The 21,420-nt window shown below is 41.2% G+C and overlaps 1 protein-coding gene and 1 long non-coding RNA gene across 4 annotated transcripts in view; both read right to left on the bottom strand.

Moving 5' to 3' along the window:
- The window catches only part of LOC108444786, a 7,081-nt gene extending 496 nt beyond the window's left edge, over positions 1-6,585 (bottom strand). Inside the window, exons 1-3 of the long non-coding RNA XR_001859483.1 lie at positions 4,911-6,585; positions 2,470-2,653; positions 1-123 (exon numbers count right to left, since the gene is read on the bottom strand). The exon at positions 1-123 is cut by the window's left edge and continues 496 nt beyond it. This is a non-coding gene — a long non-coding RNA (uncharacterized LOC108444786). The remainder of the gene's footprint in view (positions 124-2,469; positions 2,654-4,910) is intronic.
- A 5,590-nt stretch (positions 6,586-12,175) lies between these two features.
- Positions 12,176-21,420, bottom strand: part of PTPN5 (protein tyrosine phosphatase, non-receptor type 5) — a 54,637-nt gene continuing 45,392 nt past the window's right edge. For all 3 annotated transcript variants that reach the window (XM_017726607.1, XM_017726608.1, XM_017726605.1), the window contains 3 exons: positions 20,550-20,710; positions 17,745-17,858; positions 12,176-14,045 (listed from right to left, as the gene is read on the bottom strand). In XM_017726607.1, the coding sequence (XP_017582096.1) occupies positions 13,952-14,045; positions 17,745-17,858; positions 20,550-20,710 (369 nt within the window). In that variant the 3' untranslated portion in view covers positions 12,176-13,951. The remainder of the gene's footprint in view (positions 14,046-17,744; positions 17,859-20,549; positions 20,711-21,420) is intronic.

The following is a 21,420-nucleotide window of genomic DNA, read 5'->3' on the forward strand; positions in this document are numbered from 1 at the left end:
TCTTTCCCATTGAACTTCTAAGGGAAGCTTTGCACTTTCTTTGCTGGGGGGATTTCAAGCACTGCTGTCTGTTGTTCAGTTACTTTCAGTGGTTTCAGTTCTGTCAGGAGTTAGGGAGTACACCTGTTCATATACCAAAAAGACAAACATTCAGTCTGTTATTTTTAGTTCTTGATACCCAAATTCCTACTCTAAATAGCAAAATGTCAGCAAAATACTTTTGATTTCTCAAGTGGTAGCAGAAAGATCAATTCACTCCTTCAACTTCCATAAAAATTAAGTTAGCTACAGCTCATAATTCTCACTGAAAGTTGCATGTAATCCTACAAAGCTGATTATCAAAGACACACCACTTTTCTATTCAGTTCTCCTGACCCAGCTCTGCTCTTTCTCTCCTTGTCATTGTAAAGCAAATGGTTTCAAGCAACTGCAGATGACATCTGCAAGCATACCTGGAACCATTTGACAGGTTGAAAGATGACTGCCATATTACTGCTTTACCTGTCAAGAATGCTGCAGTGCCTGGCACAGGATTGCTATTTGGTTAAGTAAGGTAATCTACCCCACAACCAAACAGCCTGTGCCCAGGCCCTGCCTAGGGCTTAATCAAAAAGCTAAGTATTATAATTAAAAGATGACGCTTATGGCAAAGCTCTTCTTGAAGAGATGGTCCTGCTGCAATAGAAGGTGAGGCAGCATTACTGTTACTCAGCACTGATTAAAAGCAAGTTTGCTGCATAAAATGTGGTTGGTTTTCTTTCAAAAAGCAGACACACATTTGGCTGGTCATAAGAAGCACATGCAGATGAAAAAAAAGATCATTCTCATTATGCCTAGGTCCATCCACTAGCTCCAAAGTGCTGCAACAGTGAGCAGATTTCACTTGCACTAAAAGGGCAGTGCCAAGGTGCATTTTATCATTCCCATCTTCTCTGCTAAAACTGGTCCAAATTCAGTAGTGACTCACAGCCCTTCCACACTGACGTCAGCAGAGAATTTGGCTTATTATGTGTAATAACCAGGCTTCAAACTGAAATCTGCTCTCTCTTGAAAGGTGTTTTCACATGGGCGCTGCGGTAATTGAGGGTTGGTTTATGACTTGGAGAAGTTAGATTTCTGTTCAAGCCTAAAAAGACCAGTGAATCATGAATGTTGCAGAGACACGTAAGAAAAGATAGTTACAGGTTGGGCCACCAGTTCTGACCCTCAAATGTTTGTCTGCAGCCGATGTTGACATTATACAAAGAACCTCATGGGTCTGAGAACAAACATTCCTATCATTCACTGCACAACAGAGTTTCCTGTCAGCCACAGAAGACTGTAGGTGCCTAGGTCTGTCCCATTCCCACTGGAGATGCACGGCACATTTTTCAAACCTATATGCTTTGTGGTTTTTTTTTCAGGGAATGCAGGGAACACAAAGGCTCTCCTCCATAATAAGCACGATGCTTGCACCTTTGAAGACACATCCTTCTTTTTGTGCGTGGGCTCAGAGGGGAAGAGCCAGAAAACTCAAAGTCAGCAGGGGGTAGATTCTTCCATCCTGCTTCACCTCTCTCTATTTGCAGCTAATCTGCCCTTTGCCTAACTTCAAAATTCTTACAAGCTTGGTAGTTAGTAACTGACCTAGCAATAGTCAAGCCAGACCTCTAGAGCTTATCTTTAGTCATGATCAAGGACACTGTGCAGGTGGCATCAGTATAGCTACAGGACACTGCAGACTTGTAGTTATCTGTGTCATCTCAGGAGCAGCATTCAGATTGGAAAGAGAAAAAAAAAAAACCATGGAGAAACAGTAAGCAAAACCTTCCCAGTAGGCTGGGGTGGTAGGGAGTGGGTATGACAAATGTATTAGTGAATTCCTCTTTTTATTTGTGTTTACATTAGTGGTTTTTAATCACTAAAGAAATTGACCTGTTGAAAATCCAGAATCTCTGAGGGCAGAAATTTTAAGGCCAAATCCAATTCCCCCTCCTCCCTAAAGGTTCCTCACAGCCTTCCTAAAGCCCCCAAAACAGACAGAAGTCTTTCCACTGATAGTGATGTATTTTGGATCAGGTGCATTCTCAGCCTAAGGCAGAAAAATGAAGCCATCTTTCTTCTCAGAGACATCCTTTTATTCTGCACTGGAAGCGAGCATTGCCCCTGCACTGCATGAGGAAAACAGAGACCAGAGAAGGCTGAATGGAAACTCTTGCACTTAAGGCTCTGAAGTATGGTAGGAAAAGAAGAGTGTGACCTGGCCTGACTGGCGTATTTGCAAACAAAGGACTGCCTGAGAGAAGAGGTGAATTAGGGTGAACTAAGAATTAAGGAAAGAGGAGAGAGAGGGACAGAGCAAGGAAAGGAAAAGAACAGAAGAAGGGCAGTACTTTTGCAAACATGGGACATCACAAATTAAACAGGGATGAACTGGGATATGTGTCCTGAATAATACTATGAATTACTAAGATTTAGTATTGGTTTTACCTGAATGACACTTGAAGGAAGGACATTGACCTGTTGGAGTGAGTCCAGAGGAGGCCAACAAGTTATTTAGACAGATGGAGCACCTCTCCTGTGAGGAAAAGTTGAGGGAATTGGGATTGTTCAGCCTGGAGAAGAGAAGGGTTCAGGTTGACCTAATTGCGACCTTCCAGTACCTGAAGAGAGCCTACAGGAAAGATGAGGCAAGACTATTTACAAGGACAGCAATATAGTGACACGACAGGGGGGATTGGCTTCAAACTGAAAGAGAGCAGGTTTAGATTAGATATTAGGAAAAAAGTCTTTACTGTGAGGGTGCTGAGGCACTGGCACAGGTTGCCCACAGAAGCTGTGGGTGCCCTGTCCCTGGCAGTGTTCAAGGCCAGGCTGGATGGGGCTCTGAGTAACCTGGTCTAATGAAAAGTGTCCCTGCCCATGGCAGGGTGGTAGAATGAGATGATTTTTAAGGTCTCTTCCAATCCAGGCCATTCCATGATTCCATGACACAGAAGAGGCATTAGGGCCTCACTATGCTAAACACAAAACTAAGTAACAAAAATAACCCGCTCTCTCTTTTCTATGTTACATTTAGGGCTTAGTTTGCTTTTAACTTTAGCTCAGACTATTGCTTTGTCTCCTAAAGTTCAAGAAGAAACATCGGAGTTAATGAATGAATGAGTTAAATAAAGCCAGTTACTTACTTTCTCCATTTGAGTTTATTTTAAATCATGGTTTCTTTTCCTGTCTGCTTTATGGAAGAGATTAGATTAACCTTGCTTTATTTTACTTACTGTACTTCTTACAACTTTACATCCATCACAGATACTACTCCAGAATGAAATTCTTTCATTAGCAGCTCTCTGCACATTGACAGGAATGATTTGTGGCTTTTTGTGATAATATATCTCAAAAAATAAAGACTCATATGATCTTTCTGTCACTTTATACAGTCACAGATCTATCATATGGGAGAGATTATAGATGACAGAAAGGCTTATTTACTTATGCATTAAAGGTCACATTCTTCCAGCCCCAGCCAAATCACTCAATGACGAGTTTTGCATAACAAGAACTGCTGCATTTAAATCAATAAGAACGAGTTTCCAGCAGCTAAAATGAACAGCAGCTTTCCCACTGATCTGACTGATCCATGAAAAAATCTCTAAAAACAGTGAGGATGGATATAGGTGCAGTTTGCACCTCTTTTTGTTTGCCCCTCTTCTGGTTATGACAGACTGAAGGGTTCAGGTTGACCTAATTGCGACCTTCCAGTACCTGAAGAGAGCCTACAGGAAAGATGAGGCAAGACTATTTACAAGGACAGCAATATAGTGACACGACAGGGGGGATTGGCTTCAAACTGAAAGAGAGCAGGTTTAGATTAGATATTAGGAAAAAAGTCTTTACTGTGAGGGTGCTGAGGCACTGGCACAGGTTGCCCACAGAAGCTGTGGGTGCCCTGTCCCTGGCAGTGTTCAAGGCCAGGCTGGATGGGGCTCTGAGTAAACTGGTCTAATGAAAAGTGTCCCTGCCCATGGCAGGGTGGTAGAATGAGATGATTTTTAAGGTCTCTTCCAATCCAGGCCATTCCATGATTCCATGACACAGAAGAGGCATTAGGGCCTCACTATGCTAAACACAAAACTAAGTAACAAAAATAACCCGCTCTCTCTTTTCTATGTTACATTTAGGGCTTAGTTTGCTTTTAACTTTAGCTCAGACTATTGCTTTGTCTCCTAAAGTTCAAGAAGAAACATCGGAGTTAATGAATGAATGAGTTAAATAAAGCCAGTTACTTACTTTCTCCATTTGAGTTTATTTTAAATCATGGTTTCTTTTCCTGTCTGCTTTATGGAAGAGATTAGATTAACCTTGCTTTATTTTACTTACTGTACTTCTTACAACTTTACATCCATCACAGATACTACTCCAGAATGAAATTCTTTCATTAGCAGCTCTCTGCACATTGACAGGAATGATTTGTGGCTTTTTGTGATAATATATCTCAAAAAATAAAGACTCATATGATCTTTCTGTCACTTTATACAGTCACAGATCTATCATATGGGAGAGATTATAGATGACAGAAAGGCTTATTTACTTATGCATTAAAGGTCACATTCTTCCAGCCCCAGCCAAATCACTCAATGACGAGTTTTGCATAACAAGAACTGCTGCATTTAAATCAATAAGAACGAGTTTCCAGCAGCTAAAATGAACAGCAGCTTTCCCACTGATCTGACTGATCCATGAAAAAATCTCTAAAAACAGTGAGGATGGATATAGGTGCAGTTTGCACCTCTTTTTATTTGCCCCTCTTCTGGTTATGACAGACTGTATTTCCTTGCATGTGTTGAGTGAATATACCTGAGAGCACCTGGAAATACAGTCAGTTATTGGCATTTACTAGCTAAAGGTCTTCCAGAAAAATATTTTTTACTCACCCTTAGGTGTTTTCAGTGGAGGTTTTTCTACAAATTCAGGAAGGCCTTCCCCAGCAAGGATCTCAAAGGAGCATGTCAGCATGCTACAAGACGCCAACAAGGCAGAAGGCTTCCTGGAAAACAGTTCTTTGGTTGGGGAAAAAGTATGTTATTTAAGTGAACAGCAAGGTACTCTTTGCAGGATTTATTTACTAGTAATGGAAAAGAGTAACCAGAAGCCCCAAAACACAAAGTTACACAGAAAACTGCTCGTCACCTAAAACTCCTGAGAGAGAAAGGTCTGTGCAGCAGGAAGAGTGCTAGCTGTCTGTAGGAGGCTGCTGATCAACTCCTTGCTTCTTCCCTGAATTTCTGCAGGATTTTGGGTGAGTAATTTGCTCTCTCTGTATATGTTTTGTCATCTAGACAATGAGAAAATGGGGCTGCCTTGCTGTGCAGGAGTGCTGTAAGGTGCTTTGATGTCAGATGTCATCCAAGAAGGCATCACAATGGGGTGTATCAAAAAGCCCATTAGAACTTCCTCTGTTCTGCACAAGCTGCATTAAACTCTTCAGTGTTGCTCATGCCCCATGTCTATGCAAATGTCCATAATTTAGGACAAATGTTTCTGCTGTGAACTGTTTAACTGCAGAAAGCTTCAAAGAGCTACATTTCTATCAAAAAGAAGCCATTTAGTTTGTTTTAGTATTAACTAGTTGTTAAGTTCAAGTAAAACCAGCTTGGGGTTTTTTTCCAAAAACTGACCAGTAAGGAGCTGTCCCTGAATACTAATTTCTAAAGCTCCATGAAAACACCTCTCTGAAGCAGAGTTATTTTTCTGTGGTTAATAGCAAAACCTCTCCATTTTACACCAGGAAAATCAACAGAAAATTGACTACCAGCTTGAGTTATTTCAGCTTATTCATTTAGTCTATTTCACTGCACTTCTTTCTAATCAAGGACATCCCCAGCTCTCCTAAGTATATCACATAAAGGGGGATTTGTGAATTCCATAAGGGCCTGTGCACACCTTGCTCCCAGTGGATGTGGCTGGGAACTGTGTCATTGTCCTCACTGCAGCGCCATGACAGTAAGAAGTCTGCTCTAAGCCAAGATAATCAAAGCAAGACAAAAATTTTCTAATAAAAGGCTGATGCAGGAGCTGATGCAGTCTTGCAATAGCAGTGCTGGCCTGTGAGAAGAATAAAACTACATGCTCTCCCACTATGAGAACACAAAACCCACTGCACTGATGCATCCCACCTTTTGTCAGCTTGGTGTGCATCATCTGGGGAGGCCATGTGACCCTGCTGTAGGAAGAAGTTCTGTCACCAGATAACCTGTTTCCAGTGGCACCTCTGCTCTCTCTAGCAGTTCCAAGATTGGTCCATGTGTGGAGGGCAGTTTGGGGAAACTGGACTATTTGGTTGTAGTTCTTGAGGGATGAGTATTAGTCATCTAGCAACTGCAGCTCCCTAGTTTTAAAAAGTGTTCTGTGACAAGACAAATGCAGTAAGGAATTGTAGTCTCTGAGACAGTTGTTATGCTGCTGAAAGATCTGGGGGCAGAGGAAAATCAACCCAAAAGACTTTCCAAGATTTAGGGGCACAAATGATAAAGCTAGGGTTATGCATGGCAACCTAGAAGATACAGCCCACAGGAAAGATATGTTAAGACCACATGACCTTGAGACTCTGCTTTGGGCATCCTCCCAAGGAGATAGATCCTTTTCCTTATCAGAATATACAAACCCTGATCTCCATGCTCAGCTGGCTTTTGCCTCCAGGCTGCCTGTATGATACACAAATGTTCTGTCTCCTTATGCCTGGTCTGCTCAAAGGTGTTCCCACCCCCTTTGCCACCCTCTCTCACTGTCCTGTTCCCACCCTGTCACTCCCCTGTACCAGGGGTCATTGGTGTTGGTGACAGGACTGATTTGAGCTGGTTAGGAAGAGATCAGATGTTACCCTATAATCCCAGAGGCCCTTGAAGAGAGTGTATCTTGCCCATAGCCATTATGGGGCAAATCCACAGCAGGAGCACCAAGTGCTAAAATGAGAAGGGATATAGGATGCTGCTTGGCTCACCTACTCCACTGCTCTCTATGTCTTCAGATTTGGATTTTCAAATCCTACAAAAGCTCACAGTGACATGGCTTAAAAGTCAGCCAACCACCTTTACAGCTCCTCCTTTCACCTTAAAAATGGAATTCCCTTTACTTAGATTTCTTTTGCCTGATCAAAATTTTCATCCTTGGCCACACACTTTTTTGAACATGAAAATTAGTTACACTTCAGAGTGGTACTTTACAAGGTTCCTTTCTTGGGAAGGAAAGGAAAAGCAAAGCAGATATGAGTCTAAACGTGTTGGACTCGCACAGCCAATTTCCATCCTGCCTGACTACAGCCACAGAACACAAAGTATTATGACACTCTTGCCAATATATGTTTATGTAAATGTTACCTTTTTATCCCAGCTGATAAGGTCCTGGTCATTCCTACCAAGGGACAGGAGCTTTCACGACCATTACTGACCCTTCTGTGTCCCTCAGCTCACATGACGTTGTGCAGCTTGTTGCATTCCTAGGAAGATGCCAGGGTCCCTTTACACTGGACAAATACGGCTCTGAGTAGTTCAAAATTTAAATACATACTGGCCTCTTGTGGGCTGTGTTGTTACATCCTTTACACTGGCTTCAGCAGTTTCTCCTTCTTGGAATAACAGGATGACAAAACTTCAAGTATCATGCTAAAAGGAATAAACCTTCTTTGGGTCAAAAAGATACATTTTTATTTAAAAATAAACATTACCTCCCCAATCCCAGGTTTTCTCATGATTGATTTTGACACTGTTTCAAAACTTTGATCAAAGGCAGATGATGAAACAATTTACCAGGGTTTTTTTTTTTCATGCTAAAACCAAAATATGTGGGTCCAGGTTTCAAACAGTTAAACATTCAAAAAAATCCTGCTTTGATGTTTAAGTCATTCCCCAGTGTTGCTTTCACACCTCCAGGCTTTGGCTTTGTTTATTTTAAAATTGTACATGCAGCACTTTCTATCATTTCCAAGTCCAGCCAGTTCATTCAGTTACTCAAGCAGAGACTTGGTGCTTCAGAAAATCAGTTCACAACTTTAGATTAGAGGTCACTCTTTAATCAGCTCTCTTCTATTCCTTAATAAGTCTGAGATTCTGCCACACTTCTTCATATGGAGGACTTAATTCCCAGTGGGAAGGGTACTTCTCAAGGAGGGAATGAATTACACATCTCAGCTCTTTTTTACTTTACTCATGTTAACCACAGCATTGCTGACATAGTGCAGGCGATTGTTTAGGTGGGTAAGGCCTATCCATTCTGCAGGACACAAACTACCTATCTTGCTTGCAACAAGATATAGTGGCAATAAACTGCTTAACTGACCACATTTGATTTGTGTTTGGAACAGAATGCTGTTACCTACTCCATATTTATGTTAAATTCAGTTGAAAAGGGAGTCTAGTGCAGGAGGCACTTGGGTTATGCTCTGCAAAACACAGGAACTGAGAAAACCAAAGAACATAAAAATCTAGCCAACTTCCACAGGCTGATGGGAATAGTTCTACGGGTAAACTCTGGAAAAAGCAATGGACACCCCAGCCTCCCATCCCCCTCCAGGAATATACCACATTTTCCTGATGACCTTTCGGTGATTTCTGCTAGTCTAGGAAAGAAAGAGCAAGGTGAAAAGTTTAACAAAAACCAAGAAAAAACAGTGCAGACGTTGAAACATTGTCAACTTTTCCAGAGAGCAAAAAATACCACATACAGACAGCCAAAATAAACATATGCTGTTTCACAGGCTAAAGAAGGAATTCAGCAAGACAGACACTCTCTGCTCCCCTGTCTGGAAGCTTGTGTTCTATTAACACAGATCAAATCAGAAGTGTGTGGAAATGGGACTGGTCCCATTGTGAAGTGGATAAGGTGTTGTTTATTGTTTCTTTAATAAATGTATGAAGAAACCAACCTTCACTTTTCTCTTCAGTATTCTACTTCAGGAACAAGAGCCCAATTTAGCTACAGAGAAACCTGTTTCTGGACTGGAACTTGTGTTTTCCCAAGAGAAAAACAGAACACTGCCAACACAATCCAATTCCTCCCACCTATCCTAACTGACACCCTGACCTTTGTGTTGCCTGAGTGTTTGCTTTCTGTATTCCTCACCACATCCTAAATACCAAGAAGACAACAGAGAATGTAGTAAAACTAATCACACATGGCTTTCCTTCTTTTGAGATAGAAGGAGTCAAAGCTAATTTACAAGAGGAGGATCCCATTGTGCATTATTAGTTTTGACTTAACTCCTGACAGTCTTCCTTGTGTCCACTTCAGAGGCAAAAAAGCTAAATATGCAAAGGAGATCTATGTAGGATTTTTCCCCTCTGATCCCTGGAGAGAAATGTTGCCTTTACCTTTTCAGAGGAAAGTTGCACCTGCTACTGGGACTAGGGGAGTTAAGGTCAGACATAATATGTTTGCTCAGGCAAACACAATGGTTTCTCAGTGGAGAAATGCCATTAGTAAGATGCACATAATGGCAGATTTCTACCCCCAAAATTCTGGGATGAAGACATATGCAAAAGAGGTTTGAGTCCTCTGAAGAGAGTCTAGCAAGACAGGCTTTGCCCAAGGAAAGAGATGATTTCTGGAAAACATTGGCTATCAACATATTGGATTAAAAGAAGTGCAATACAGTGACCTATTTAACTCTATTTTAAGCATAAACAGCAGCAGGCAGGTAAGAGATAAAGAAGCAATAGGGAACACGAGTCGAGTAGCGTGGTCCAGCAGAGAAAGGGCCAGGAATTGCAATACCCGAGTCCTTTGCCAGACTGTTTAAGCTTTATGTTCTCCAGTGTTCAGAGCCATATTGCCAGCTCTGGTGCCAACATGGCTTTTAATTCTGAGTAAATAATTCAGTCTTTCTCTTCATTCAGCTTTGCTGTCATCTGAGTAAACCTGACACTGCTGCCCTGCTGGGGATTACATGGCCCACAAGCTTGGGCAGGTCCAATCATAACCCCTTCTGTGACTTTCACACCATGCCATGAGAATGCAGCATCTGTTGTATTCAGGTGCTGGAGCCTGATCTCTATCAGTGCTCAAAGGAGAGTGGATTCTTCTCTTTCCTTGCATGTAATTGAAGGATTTAACCTCTTTGTGAATATGTGAAATTCACTTTGAGACACTAGAAATCAATGCTTGTGTTGCCTAGAGCACGCAGTTCTTTGACTGCCTGTACCTTATGCACAAACCTGCAAATGCTGCTTTCATTCACATATTTCTTCTGTGCTTTTGAATGGAGCATTTTTTTTTAACTTGCAGGAAAAAAAGCTTCCTTGAGCTGCCCTACTTTATCCTAAGGTGACAGTCACTCTTGCAGACACTAGGAAATACGCATCTACAGACCTGGCAGAAGAAACAAGGTTATCTGCCAGGGACTTCAGAAAAAGTGTTTTGTTTTTTCTCCATAGCAAATTTATAAAGCATGACCATCTATGTGCAAGCTGCACGATTCCGCCACTGAAAAGACAGCAGGGAATTGACAAGAATCAAGGTCCAGCTTTGTTTTGTCTTCATTCTCAAGTCCATTTTGCAACTGAAAGTTTACATGTTAATATTTTTCCACTGTAGACTAATTACAGAGGAAAAGTCCAGAATAAAGAGATACTTTTGAAAGTCTTGGAAGAAATGCAGTTCTATTCCCTACATGACTATTAGGTATTTGACATTTAAGAATAATTTGACCAAACCATCTTTATCTTGATCCTTCAGAGAGTGAGTTGTGCTTTATCTGGGGACAGCTCTTATGCTCAAGTGCAATCTTAGTTTTTGTTTTTACATAACTTTGATATCTGCTGATCTCGGACTACCTGCATGAGGACAGACTGTGCCATTAGTCTGTTACCATGACAGAAATAGAAACAGGATAAAACTGCTTAAGTGTGGTGACCATTGACCAAATGACCAGCAAACAACTGAGGCACTGAGCTAGGCTCTGACCTGTTCAAAGTGTGAAAAAGCTTATGAAACAGAAGACATCACAGTTGGTTCTAAATAAAATCATCTCATATTTGTTATATGCTTACCAACCTGCAGAGAGGAGTTCTGTCCTCTGAGAAACAACTGTGTTGTAGGTACTAATGCTGTGGTCTCCGGTACAAAGAGTCCTGGGCAGTGAGCAGGAGAGAGTGGATGAAGTATGCTTGGAATTTTCATTTAATAGAGAAAGTAAAAAGACAAGCTTAGCAAGAGATATAGCTTAGCTTAGTTCCTATTGTCAGCTCAGTTTCAAACACACTGATTACAGAAGCAGCAGCCCCACTCATCTCAAGTGCTTGCACACGGCCAGAGCTCCTTTCTGCTAATCTTAAACACTTCTTAAGACTCCCTCTGCTGCCAGAAGAGATGAGAACAGCTGATAAAAGGTCCTCCAGATCTCAAATTCTATTAAAAAAAAAAAGTAAAGAAAAAAAGAGAAAGAAATATGTTAATTATGATAAGGCCAAAGAGTAAATAGGAGGATTAGCTCAGAATCTGTTAGACAAAATAACACTTCAAGAGGCATTTGAATATTTTGATCCTGACCAAGTGGTATTGCTCTTGCCTGGTATCAGGTGGCAGCAGTGCAGCCCTCACCACCAGACCATGCAATGAGGCTGACATGTGCTTTGTAGCAGTGAATTGATGCCAAACAACTTGATTTTATCAACAACCACACTCTCAGGACATTCCACACATGCAGAATGGGAGCGGACAGCTTGCCAGATTTACTTCATTGGTGTAAACCATTCACTTCTACTCAAGTCAGTGAAGCACTGCCAACTAACACCTGCTGAGGATCTGTGCAAGGACCTCAAACTCTGCCTTAGAGCCCTTTATACCTTGTTTGCCATAGAGCTATTCTCCTCTAGAAAATCTCCTTGTGCAGGAGGCAACTTATACATTGAACTTACCTCCTATATGTAGACTGCTCTCAATCATCAAAAAATATTCTTTAGCAGATGCATGGGAAGCTGATGACAGAGCAAGTAATTTTAGTCACTGAGTCAGTTTTGACATGGAAGGGCACTGAAGAGCTGAAAAGTATTTATAGGGAGTTCCACTTTCAATGTTATTCAGAATATCAGTGGTTATTTTGCTATTTTTAAGGAGTGCTTAGATGGAATAGCGTTACCCCTTCGAAAAAGTTGGTAGCACAGAAGAGAATATAGCTATCAACATTTACATAAAACTAACAGTCGTGTTATGCTCAAAAGCTTAAGTTTATTGCTCTCTTTAATGACTATCACCAGTATTTTAAAAAAGAATGCCAGTTCTTTCTGCTAGCTTCTCACTGAAGGAAATATTTTAAATACAGCAATAAAATCAAGTGGTTTAAAGATAACACATTTTGCCACACATTCATGCAAACCCTGCAGACAGGATTTTTACAGGTTCATGGATACAGAATAAACACAAAGATGTGTACTGAAATATTGGGAAACTTTCCCCACAGTGATGAAGTTGTAGGCGTAACATTTGAGGCCTTACCCTGCACCTGCTGACGTCAATGGCAAAACATCAGTGGGAGCAGGATCAGCCCTTATTGTTCTGAGTGCTGCTTTACCTTCTCCTGATTAGGAAGTGCAGTAAATTCGCAGAATCTTCTGCACTAATAGAAGCAGTGGGTTTTGGTTATTGTTACAAATAAAGAGAAGCAAGAATACTTTTAGTAGATCATCAGAGCTTCTATTCATGAAACACTCATCTTTCATGTTAAGAATTCTGTGTACCTCCATTTTTTTCTGCTCAGTGAAGCACTAAAACGTGTGCTTACCTCTAAGTATTAAACAAAAACTACAGTCTTCCCAACCTGATTGAAGTCTAAACCAAAAAGCACAGGCAGCAGTCTGTATTACTGAAAAGGAAACGCTGCTGGACTGGACCAGTGGTTAGAATGGGCTAATGATTGTCTAAATTTGGTTTGAGGGCAAATTTGTCACAAAGAAGCCAACAAGTTCAAACTGATTTTTTTTTTAAAGCTGCCTATAGGATTTGCATTAATTTTCATAGGCACTGGACACATGGTTACTCTCAAAGCTTTGAAACAAGTATAAATTAATAGAATACAAGCGATTTTATTATTAGATTTTTAATAAAGATGAACTAAAAAAAATTCCTCACCTGATTTTGAATCTCAGATTTCAGGAGAAACCATATTCAGATTGTGTCCTATGTAAAAGTAGAAACTATTTGCAGAAATACAATCTGGTTTTTTGCCAGATGACTAAGATGCCCAAATATTGACAAAGAAAAGGTAAAGCGTGAAGCATTTATGTTCAGATTAATGTCTACTCAGATTCACCCAGCTGTCATGATACTGGGGTACACTGCTGGTAAGAATTCGAGGCAAGAATTTGACTCATGTCGTTGAAATATCTTTTCCCCCTCAGTTCTGGTAACACTGGTAGTGGACTGCTTTAGAAAAAATGAACAAGCAAACATGATGTGTGACACATCATTTCAATGTGAATCTACTTGAGTCTTTCAATGCAGAGGCTCAGAAGGTTTACGATACACACAGTATTCGGTAATTTTATATGTAAAAACAATCAGAAAGAGGCAAAAATTTACTTTCAAGCTTAGTCAACATACGGCACATTTCAGCATGACAATTCAAAAAGTTTCACACTGTAGTTGGATATATTAGCAATGACCTTTTAAAAAATAGCAAACTGAAGACAGTGGATTTTTTTTCTGGTTTTTTTTCTTGCTTTTGTAACAAATGAAGCTACTATTATTATTTACAGTATAAATATGCCTTTTTTGGTGAAGATTATGTCCTGTCACATATGTTTAAGACAAGGCGTACCTCAGCTCTTAAATGTCAATGCAAACAAGGGCATAAAAGCAATATCAAAGTAAAATATCTTTCCAGCTAAGACAGCTGGGTTACCATGTGTCTCTTATCATATCTGAAATATATCTGAACGCAGTCAAAAGTTCTCTGGGCTTTAGCCTTTAGGAGTATCATGAACACTTATTCTTCTGCTGCTCTAGAAAGCTGTTTTCCATACAAGCTCATGACATGATGAACAAATTGATACTGTTCACAAGTCTGGATCATTCCTCCCCTGAAAGGCAAGAAGAAAAGGGGAGGGAAACAGAAGTCTTATTACTTGCAAACACATGAGGAAGTAGCACAGCTAACATGAAGCTTGTGCTCCACACCAAAGGTCTATTCCAAAGCTTTCTGAAATGAGTGAGAAGTGCCCCTTGATTGCAACCAGCTTCAAGGCTGACCTTGAGCTCCATTTTCAAAGTCTCTGCTAAGCAAGGAACCGAGGGTAGTGGGAACAGGAATGGGCTCTACATACTTTCCCTGGCAGAGGCTCTCCTCCAGGAAAGCATCACCATCATCATTTACTCTCGTATTACCTGAGCACCTGTACTCCAAGAACCATTCAGTGAAAAGCAATTCCCACCCCAAAGCCCTAGAGAGATAGATGGGAGCAGGGGAATAAAGAGGGGAAGTAGCTTATCCAGGAATTCACAGCTGCACTAGGGACTGAATTTGGGACCAAAGAGGGCCAGGCCAAGCCAGACCAGCCCAGACAACTGATGCAACTTTCCCATTCTGTAAGGACTCTTTCCTCTGTACCATCCCCCATGATGCTTTTGGCAAGCTAGCCAGAGAACTAGGGATGGCCAGCAGGATTTTGGAACACACAATGTTACTTTAGGAAGGACAACTCAGCTTTGTAACTTAGTTGACTGCTCTGCACACCTTGATAGCAAAAGACCCCCCCAGCACAGTAACCTATTTTGGTTCAGCTTATTTTTCAGCTTTTATGGTTCTCTTTAAAACTGAAAACCTGAAAGGAAATGCAAGCAGGAGCAAAAGCAGTTTGATTTTCCATGTGTCATTTAGCCTGTGTATTTCTGCAAGTAGCATATTAACCAACACACGAGCACTACAGGGAGAGATAGAAATGAACAAAAACAATCAGGAAAAAGTTGTTCATTTTAAGCAGATTTTACTAACATTTGAAATTTTGCTAAGAGCACCCCATCAAAAGTGATGTGATCTCTTGTGAATCCATTAGGAAGACAATTAAACCTTGTGGCTGAAGCTCACACAAAATGTATACAGAATTGTGCCAGCACTGGTGCTGGTGCACAGATCCCGGGAGCACAGTGCCAAAAGGAGGCTGAAATGACAAGTGGGCTTGAGGAACTTGGGAACCCATGGGTGACTGGAACCAACCAGACTGTCAGTCTGAGGAAGAGCATACGTGGTGCATTCCCTTAGAAACCTCACCAGAGGACATTAATGAAAAGTTGCTTCCTCTGAGCCAAAGGGCCAGCAGACTGCTAGCACCCTCCTTGGGGATTGCCCTTTGCTATGGGGTCCAGCTTAACTATTATGGGTCACACAGTAGCCATACCAGTAAGGGGGAGATGAGCAGGCAAGACAACCTTGTCCTTCAGCCCCTTGCACTTATTTTTTTAAGCAGCTGCTTGAAAAAACACTCAACAACAAGCAGCGAAGGGCAGGGACCTATTCTCCAACCTCTCATCAACTAGCAAAGGTGAGAAACACACACTGTGTTTCCAAAAAAAAAAAAAAGAATTTCCTAGCTGAGCATCTCCTCCCCATCTGCTCTAATACAAGCTCACAGTTGATCTGAGTCCCTCTGTGCTCCACAGAGCACTGAAATATATCTGTGTCAGCCTGTGACACACAAGGAACATTAGTCATATCTGACAACTTCTCCCCAAGCAATTCCATTACCAGTGGGGTTGTACCCTGAAGTTGTAGCAACAGAAACACCAGGGTGGCCATTGAGTTTCAGACCACAGGAAATTATTTTTCTTTTTATCCCACTCCCTGCTATGTGGTGGCTTCCTCCCTTGCCACACATATGCACACCATGACATGTGCTTGCTGTCCAGGCTTTGGCACAGAATTATGTTTTCACCCCTATTTGCCAGAGAAACCTTTGAAATCTGAGTTGCATTGTGGGCAATGACAGCAAATGTCTCTCAGCACTGTGGGAAGGATGCAGGAATGATTACTTCCTCTCCTTAGTCATATTAGGTTATTTTAGGACCATCTGTTGGCCACTGATGCAAAGCCCAGTGCACAGAACTTTTCCAAGGGATTTGTGAGGGAATGAAGGGAAAAACATATTTGTTCTCTCCATACCCATGGCAACCTCAAATGTGGTTCTCAGGGCTAATGTCAATCTCTCTGTTTCTGTGTGAAGCAGAGAGGTGCATTTCTTTACACTTCTGCTCTGGCTTTCCTCAGACCTTCTTTAAAAATCCCTAAGTCCCTGGTGACTCCTTCCCATCCTAGACAGTAATATCAAGCAAGAGGAGGAGACACAGAGTCTTTCTTCCTATAGCAGCTTGGACATTGTCTCAACCTCTCATGATACTTTTGAAGTCTCCCGGAGATTTTGTGGGGGGGTTAGTGAAAATGAGAGTGGGTGGCAGCACGACTTCCAAGAGACTACAAGCCCCATTTTTCAGTCCTTGAAGAAATTAAGGTTTTTCTGTAGGAAGGATGGTGATCTGCTTTCCATCTTGAGTATTTTACCCCATGACATTTAAATGGCTTTTATCTATCCCATCCCACTCTTGAGAGCTACATGGCAGCTACAGAGGTTTTTGCAGTCTTCCTTTCCCCCCTTAAAGTGCCCTTTAAGTGCGATTTTCCTTCTTCAGAATCTTAAAGTGACTGCCAGTTCCCCCTCTCCCTTCAAAGCTAGTATTTGCAATTGGCCTGCTGTATCACACACATTTGTAAGCAGGCGCCTTCAACCTTCATTTGTGTGGCGATTTTCCTGTGAAACACTAGTTACAGAGACAAGATATATCACACCCAGACAGATATTTCACTGGACCATGGATAATCAGCACTCACTATTCATATCCTAGTTTTCTTTTTCTCAAGAAGCCTTTCCTTGTCTGGGCTAAAATCCACAGAAATAGCCAAATCTCTAAGCCCCTGCAGGTCCCTGTCTATCAGAGCCTCAGCAGGGCAGCAAGCATTTCATTTTTTGCCTCCCACTGAGCATAATTTCTTCTCTGAAATAAAGTTCAGCGTGGGGTTGAGGTTCTTTTTTTTCCCTCAGAAAAATCTTTGGTATGTTTTTCGTGACATCTCTTCCCCCGACTACATTTATCATTATCATTAGAGAGAGCACTGAGACATGTTTTGATGGCACTTGAAACCAGTGGGAGAGGAAAAATAACATCTCTGGTACAAAATTCAAGTCTGTTTACTTCATAATCAAACTCAAGGTGGTGTGTTAAGAAATGCTTAACTGGAAACCATAGAATTTGTGGAGATTTTCACAGCTCCTTTCATATGTCTGCAAACACTCCAGGTTGTGCACTCTTCCTCCCCAAGCAATGTCTCTCCCGCCATGGCTCACAGCTCCAGCATACGAGACCAGTTTTCATTACTCCTCCTGGGAGGAAAGTGATGATCTGTGGCTCTGAACTTAAGTACAGCAGATTTTTGAGCCTTTGCTTCTGTATGAACATGGGGCCAACTCCTCAGCTGGTAAGAGGTCAGCCCTTGTTGCATGGAGATGGGCAGCTGTGCAGACTTCAATGCCAGCTGTGAACCTAACTCCGTTCCAGGGCTGTTCATTAAGGTTTACTGCTCAGGCAGAGATTACAAGTCAGAGGAACATTCTGTCTTGGCCTCCTCTTGGGTTTGTTCTTCCCCTCTTCCTATTTGTTTCTTCTTAAATAAGGGGAAATATTACCCTTTTTCTTTGTTTTTTTATTTCTGGAAAGGAAACGAGCTTTCTTACCTGTCTAACCGTAACTGGCAGGCTGTTCGCAAAATGTCAACTATGCCCTCATTCTTCAGCTGTTTACAGCAGACACTTGTGGCAATAAAGCAGCCAGTCCTCCCGATGCCTGCACTAAGGAAGGGAAAAGCAGAGAGAGGCAGTGGAGATGTCAGAAGGACTTTGGAACTTTCTTGTCAAGCAACTGCCACTAAACGCACAGACCCCATCACGCCTTTTGTCCCTCCGACCTCTGCGAGCTGGGTGCTTCCAGATGGATAGCCATAAATAGGAAAAGATAGTAACTTCAGTGGGATGACATGATTAAGTGTGAGCCCCTCACAGCAAATGGGTGAGCATTGCAGATACAGTGCTAGAAATGGACTACAGGAGACTGTTTGACCCAATATGTTGTTGAACCTCACACTGAACCATTGAAAAAAAGCAGTTAACTGTATTTCTTAGTAAGATTTGGTTTGATGGCAATCCTTGCTTTGATGGCAAACTTTGCTTTGAAATTCTCAATTCTAACAGCTTCTTTGAAAGTTATTTTCATTCACAGGTACAGTAAAAATCCCCAACCCTTGGTTAAATAATTAGAGCTAACAGCAGTATAATAAGTGTGATGCCATTTGCTGATCAGATCTACAATCAAGTAATTGGAATTAGAGCAGGATACAACAAATTCACTGTCAAAAAAATTTCTTTAAATTTTCCTGAACTCATTTGTATCTGATACAGTCCTTGGTTAATGACCAGAACTGAGTTTGTTTTCAAAGGCACGGTGCTACAGAAACTGTGAATTCTTCTTATCACCTAACAAACTACCAGCAAATGCTGGGAGCCCTTCTTATGCATAAAATAATTAAGTGAGCATACTCAGGAATAACTACTTGACACAACTACAAGAAATCCTGCTTTCATTCACAGTAATGCAAAACCACTGGCAACAAACATTTAAGCAACACCAGAGTTCATGGTTCACAGCTGCCCACAAGTCCTTCATCTTCCACTTGACCATAACCAAACAGACCATAGCACACAGCTCCTGACACTGTTTCCTGCCCAGAGACCTCAGAGTGTTTTGCAAAGGGAGGGAACAACACCCATTTTTAGATAAAGGAAACAGCACTTGTCCCAGGACAAGCTGCAGGTCTCGCAGTGGCTGAGACACCATCATAATCCCTCCAAGACTGCCCAAGGTGGCACATTATCCACATAGAACACTTTATAATCTTATCACCGTGTTTCTTAGTATTTTTTTTTTTCAAATAAAAATGCCTCATTTCTCCCCAGATTAATACTGTGTCATGAAGATGACACCATACAAGAGGACAAAACAAATATGCAAAGCAGGAGTGACATGGTAACCAGCAGCAGATACTGTAGTGCTTCAAGGAGCTCCTAGGGAGTCACAAATTTCCATGGACAAAGCAGACAGTCTTACAAATAATTTCTTATTTTTATCTGGACTCTCCCCAATTTTTCAACATCTGTTTTAAAACACAGGCAGAAAAACTGGACATGTGGTATCACACAAGCATTTTAATAGTGATTACTCCATACTAGCTTATAGTCAGATCTTTGATGACACCAGGCTACCAGCCATTTGTGCCAAGAAGCTCTTTAAAAACATTCTCATTGTATAATACCCATTTACTATGGCTTTTGGAGAGCAACCATCTGCTGTTTCCTAGAAAACATTATGCAAAATTAAGCAAAATTCTGTACAAAAATAAATTTGGCAAAAATGTATGTTATTGAAATTATGGAAGATTACCCTGGCAAGATAAACTGCATCTCTTACCAGGCTTTCTGTTATTTACCTGTAACAACTGTTTTGAGGACAGACTGTAGTTTCCAAATAATCACATTTAACCTTTCTAAACACTGGCAAAACAGGGCGTCCTTTTAGACCTCTGGAACTTCTCCAATTTTCCAAGAATAGTAATTCATCTATACTAGACTTTAATGGTTTACAGTGTAAGAACCAACTTTTTAAAAACACTTTTGGATGAAAATCAACCAGCATATCTGATTTAATAGTGGCTGCTGATGCTTAACACGCTCCCTAGTTAGTAGTGCAAAAGAACGTACTTCATCATGTCTACAAATGGTAAGTACATCATCCCACTTCTTTCTGAGGACAGAAGAGAAGTATCTATCCTCATCCATTTTTATTCTGCTCTGATTGATAATTACAATTTTCTCATCAGGCATCAAACCACTGTAGACTTTTCTCCTTCCACAGAAAAAGCTTTAATCTTTGCCAGGGATTTTTACTGATACTTCAGTTTTACTATCAGTTACATACATTTCCTGACTATTGGTTAGTACTTGCTGTAATCAGCTTTGCCACTCTTTCATTTATGTGTTACATTTAAATTATTGTCTTTGGCCTAATAATGATTTAAAATAAAAAAAGCAAAGAAGGGATCCACAAAACAGGGGGATTTGATGCTTAAAGTTGAATGCTATTATTTGTCTGCTTGCATGTGTCTTCCTATTCAATTTCACCTGAAGTATGTTAATCTTTGCTAACCTAGCCCTTAAAAGATAATTAAAGGCATATATTACTGGTAAGGCAAATGAAATGGAATTGTTCTTGCAAGCAACTGAGCCACCGCCAGCTCCTGTGTTTAACTCAATCTGTATCTGAATGCAACACTTGGTAATAGAAAATCATTGTCATTAAGGCTTTGAAGTCCCAAGCATATTTCAGAAGCAGTTGGGCAAGACTGCGCATGTGTGACTGATATGGCAGTCTCTGCACTATGTCACTGTATGCAAAGAAGCCCTTAGAATTCAGACACAACATTCATTTACCTGCAGTGAACAATCACTGGGGCATTCTTCTCCTCTGCACTCTGCATGGCCTCTTCCACTTCCAGTACTAGCTGTAACAGAGGAGGGGCCTGGTCTGGTGTCTTCTGGTCTGGCCAAGATGTGTACCAGTAATGTTTCAGGTTTCTGACTTCTTCTCCTTTCTGCAATCCAGTTAAGACAAACACCACAAAAGTTTTACAAGAACTTCTCATTGTAAATTGATACTGAAACATGGCCTTCCTTTTAAGACTGAGATGATTAAATCAATCTGCTGAAAAGACAACACAGCTGGGCACACACAGTCCAGGAGATCGCTGCAGAGCAGTGATGAGATCTTTTTGACACAGGTGGTGGAGGAGCCAACAAGAAGACCTTGTATTAAATACATGGTTGGGCATGTGATGTTTGGGGGCAGTGACCAAGAGACAGTGGAGGATCCTACACGGAAGAAACAAGGGCAGTAAGTAGGATACAAGCCTGAACTTTGGGAGAGATAACTTTGATTCCTTCAAGGACTTAATTGCAGGAATCTCCTGAGTTAGGGCTCTAGAATAGGGGATCCAAGACAGCTCATTAATATTCAAGCATCACTTCCCCCAAGATCAATTTTGGTGCATCCCTCTGGGTAAGAAATCATGCAAAGAGGGCAGGAGCCGTGCATGGATGAACAAGAAGCTTCTGGCAAAACTCAAGCACAAGAAGGAAGTTTATGGAATATGAAAAAAGGGACAGGGCACTTGGGAGGAATACAGGAATGCTGTCGAAGTGTGCAAAGATGAGACAAGAAAGGTTAAGACCCATTTGGAATTAAATCTGACAAGGGATGTCAAGGACAACAAGAAGGGTTTTCTTCAGTTGCATCAGTAACAAA

Source organism: Corvus brachyrhynchos, unplaced genomic scaffold (genome assembly GCF_000691975.1).
Source record: "Corvus brachyrhynchos isolate BGI_N302 unplaced genomic scaffold, ASM69197v1 scaffold62, whole genome shotgun sequence".
NCBI classification, from domain to species: domain Eukaryota; kingdom Metazoa; phylum Chordata; class Aves; order Passeriformes; family Corvidae; genus Corvus; species Corvus brachyrhynchos.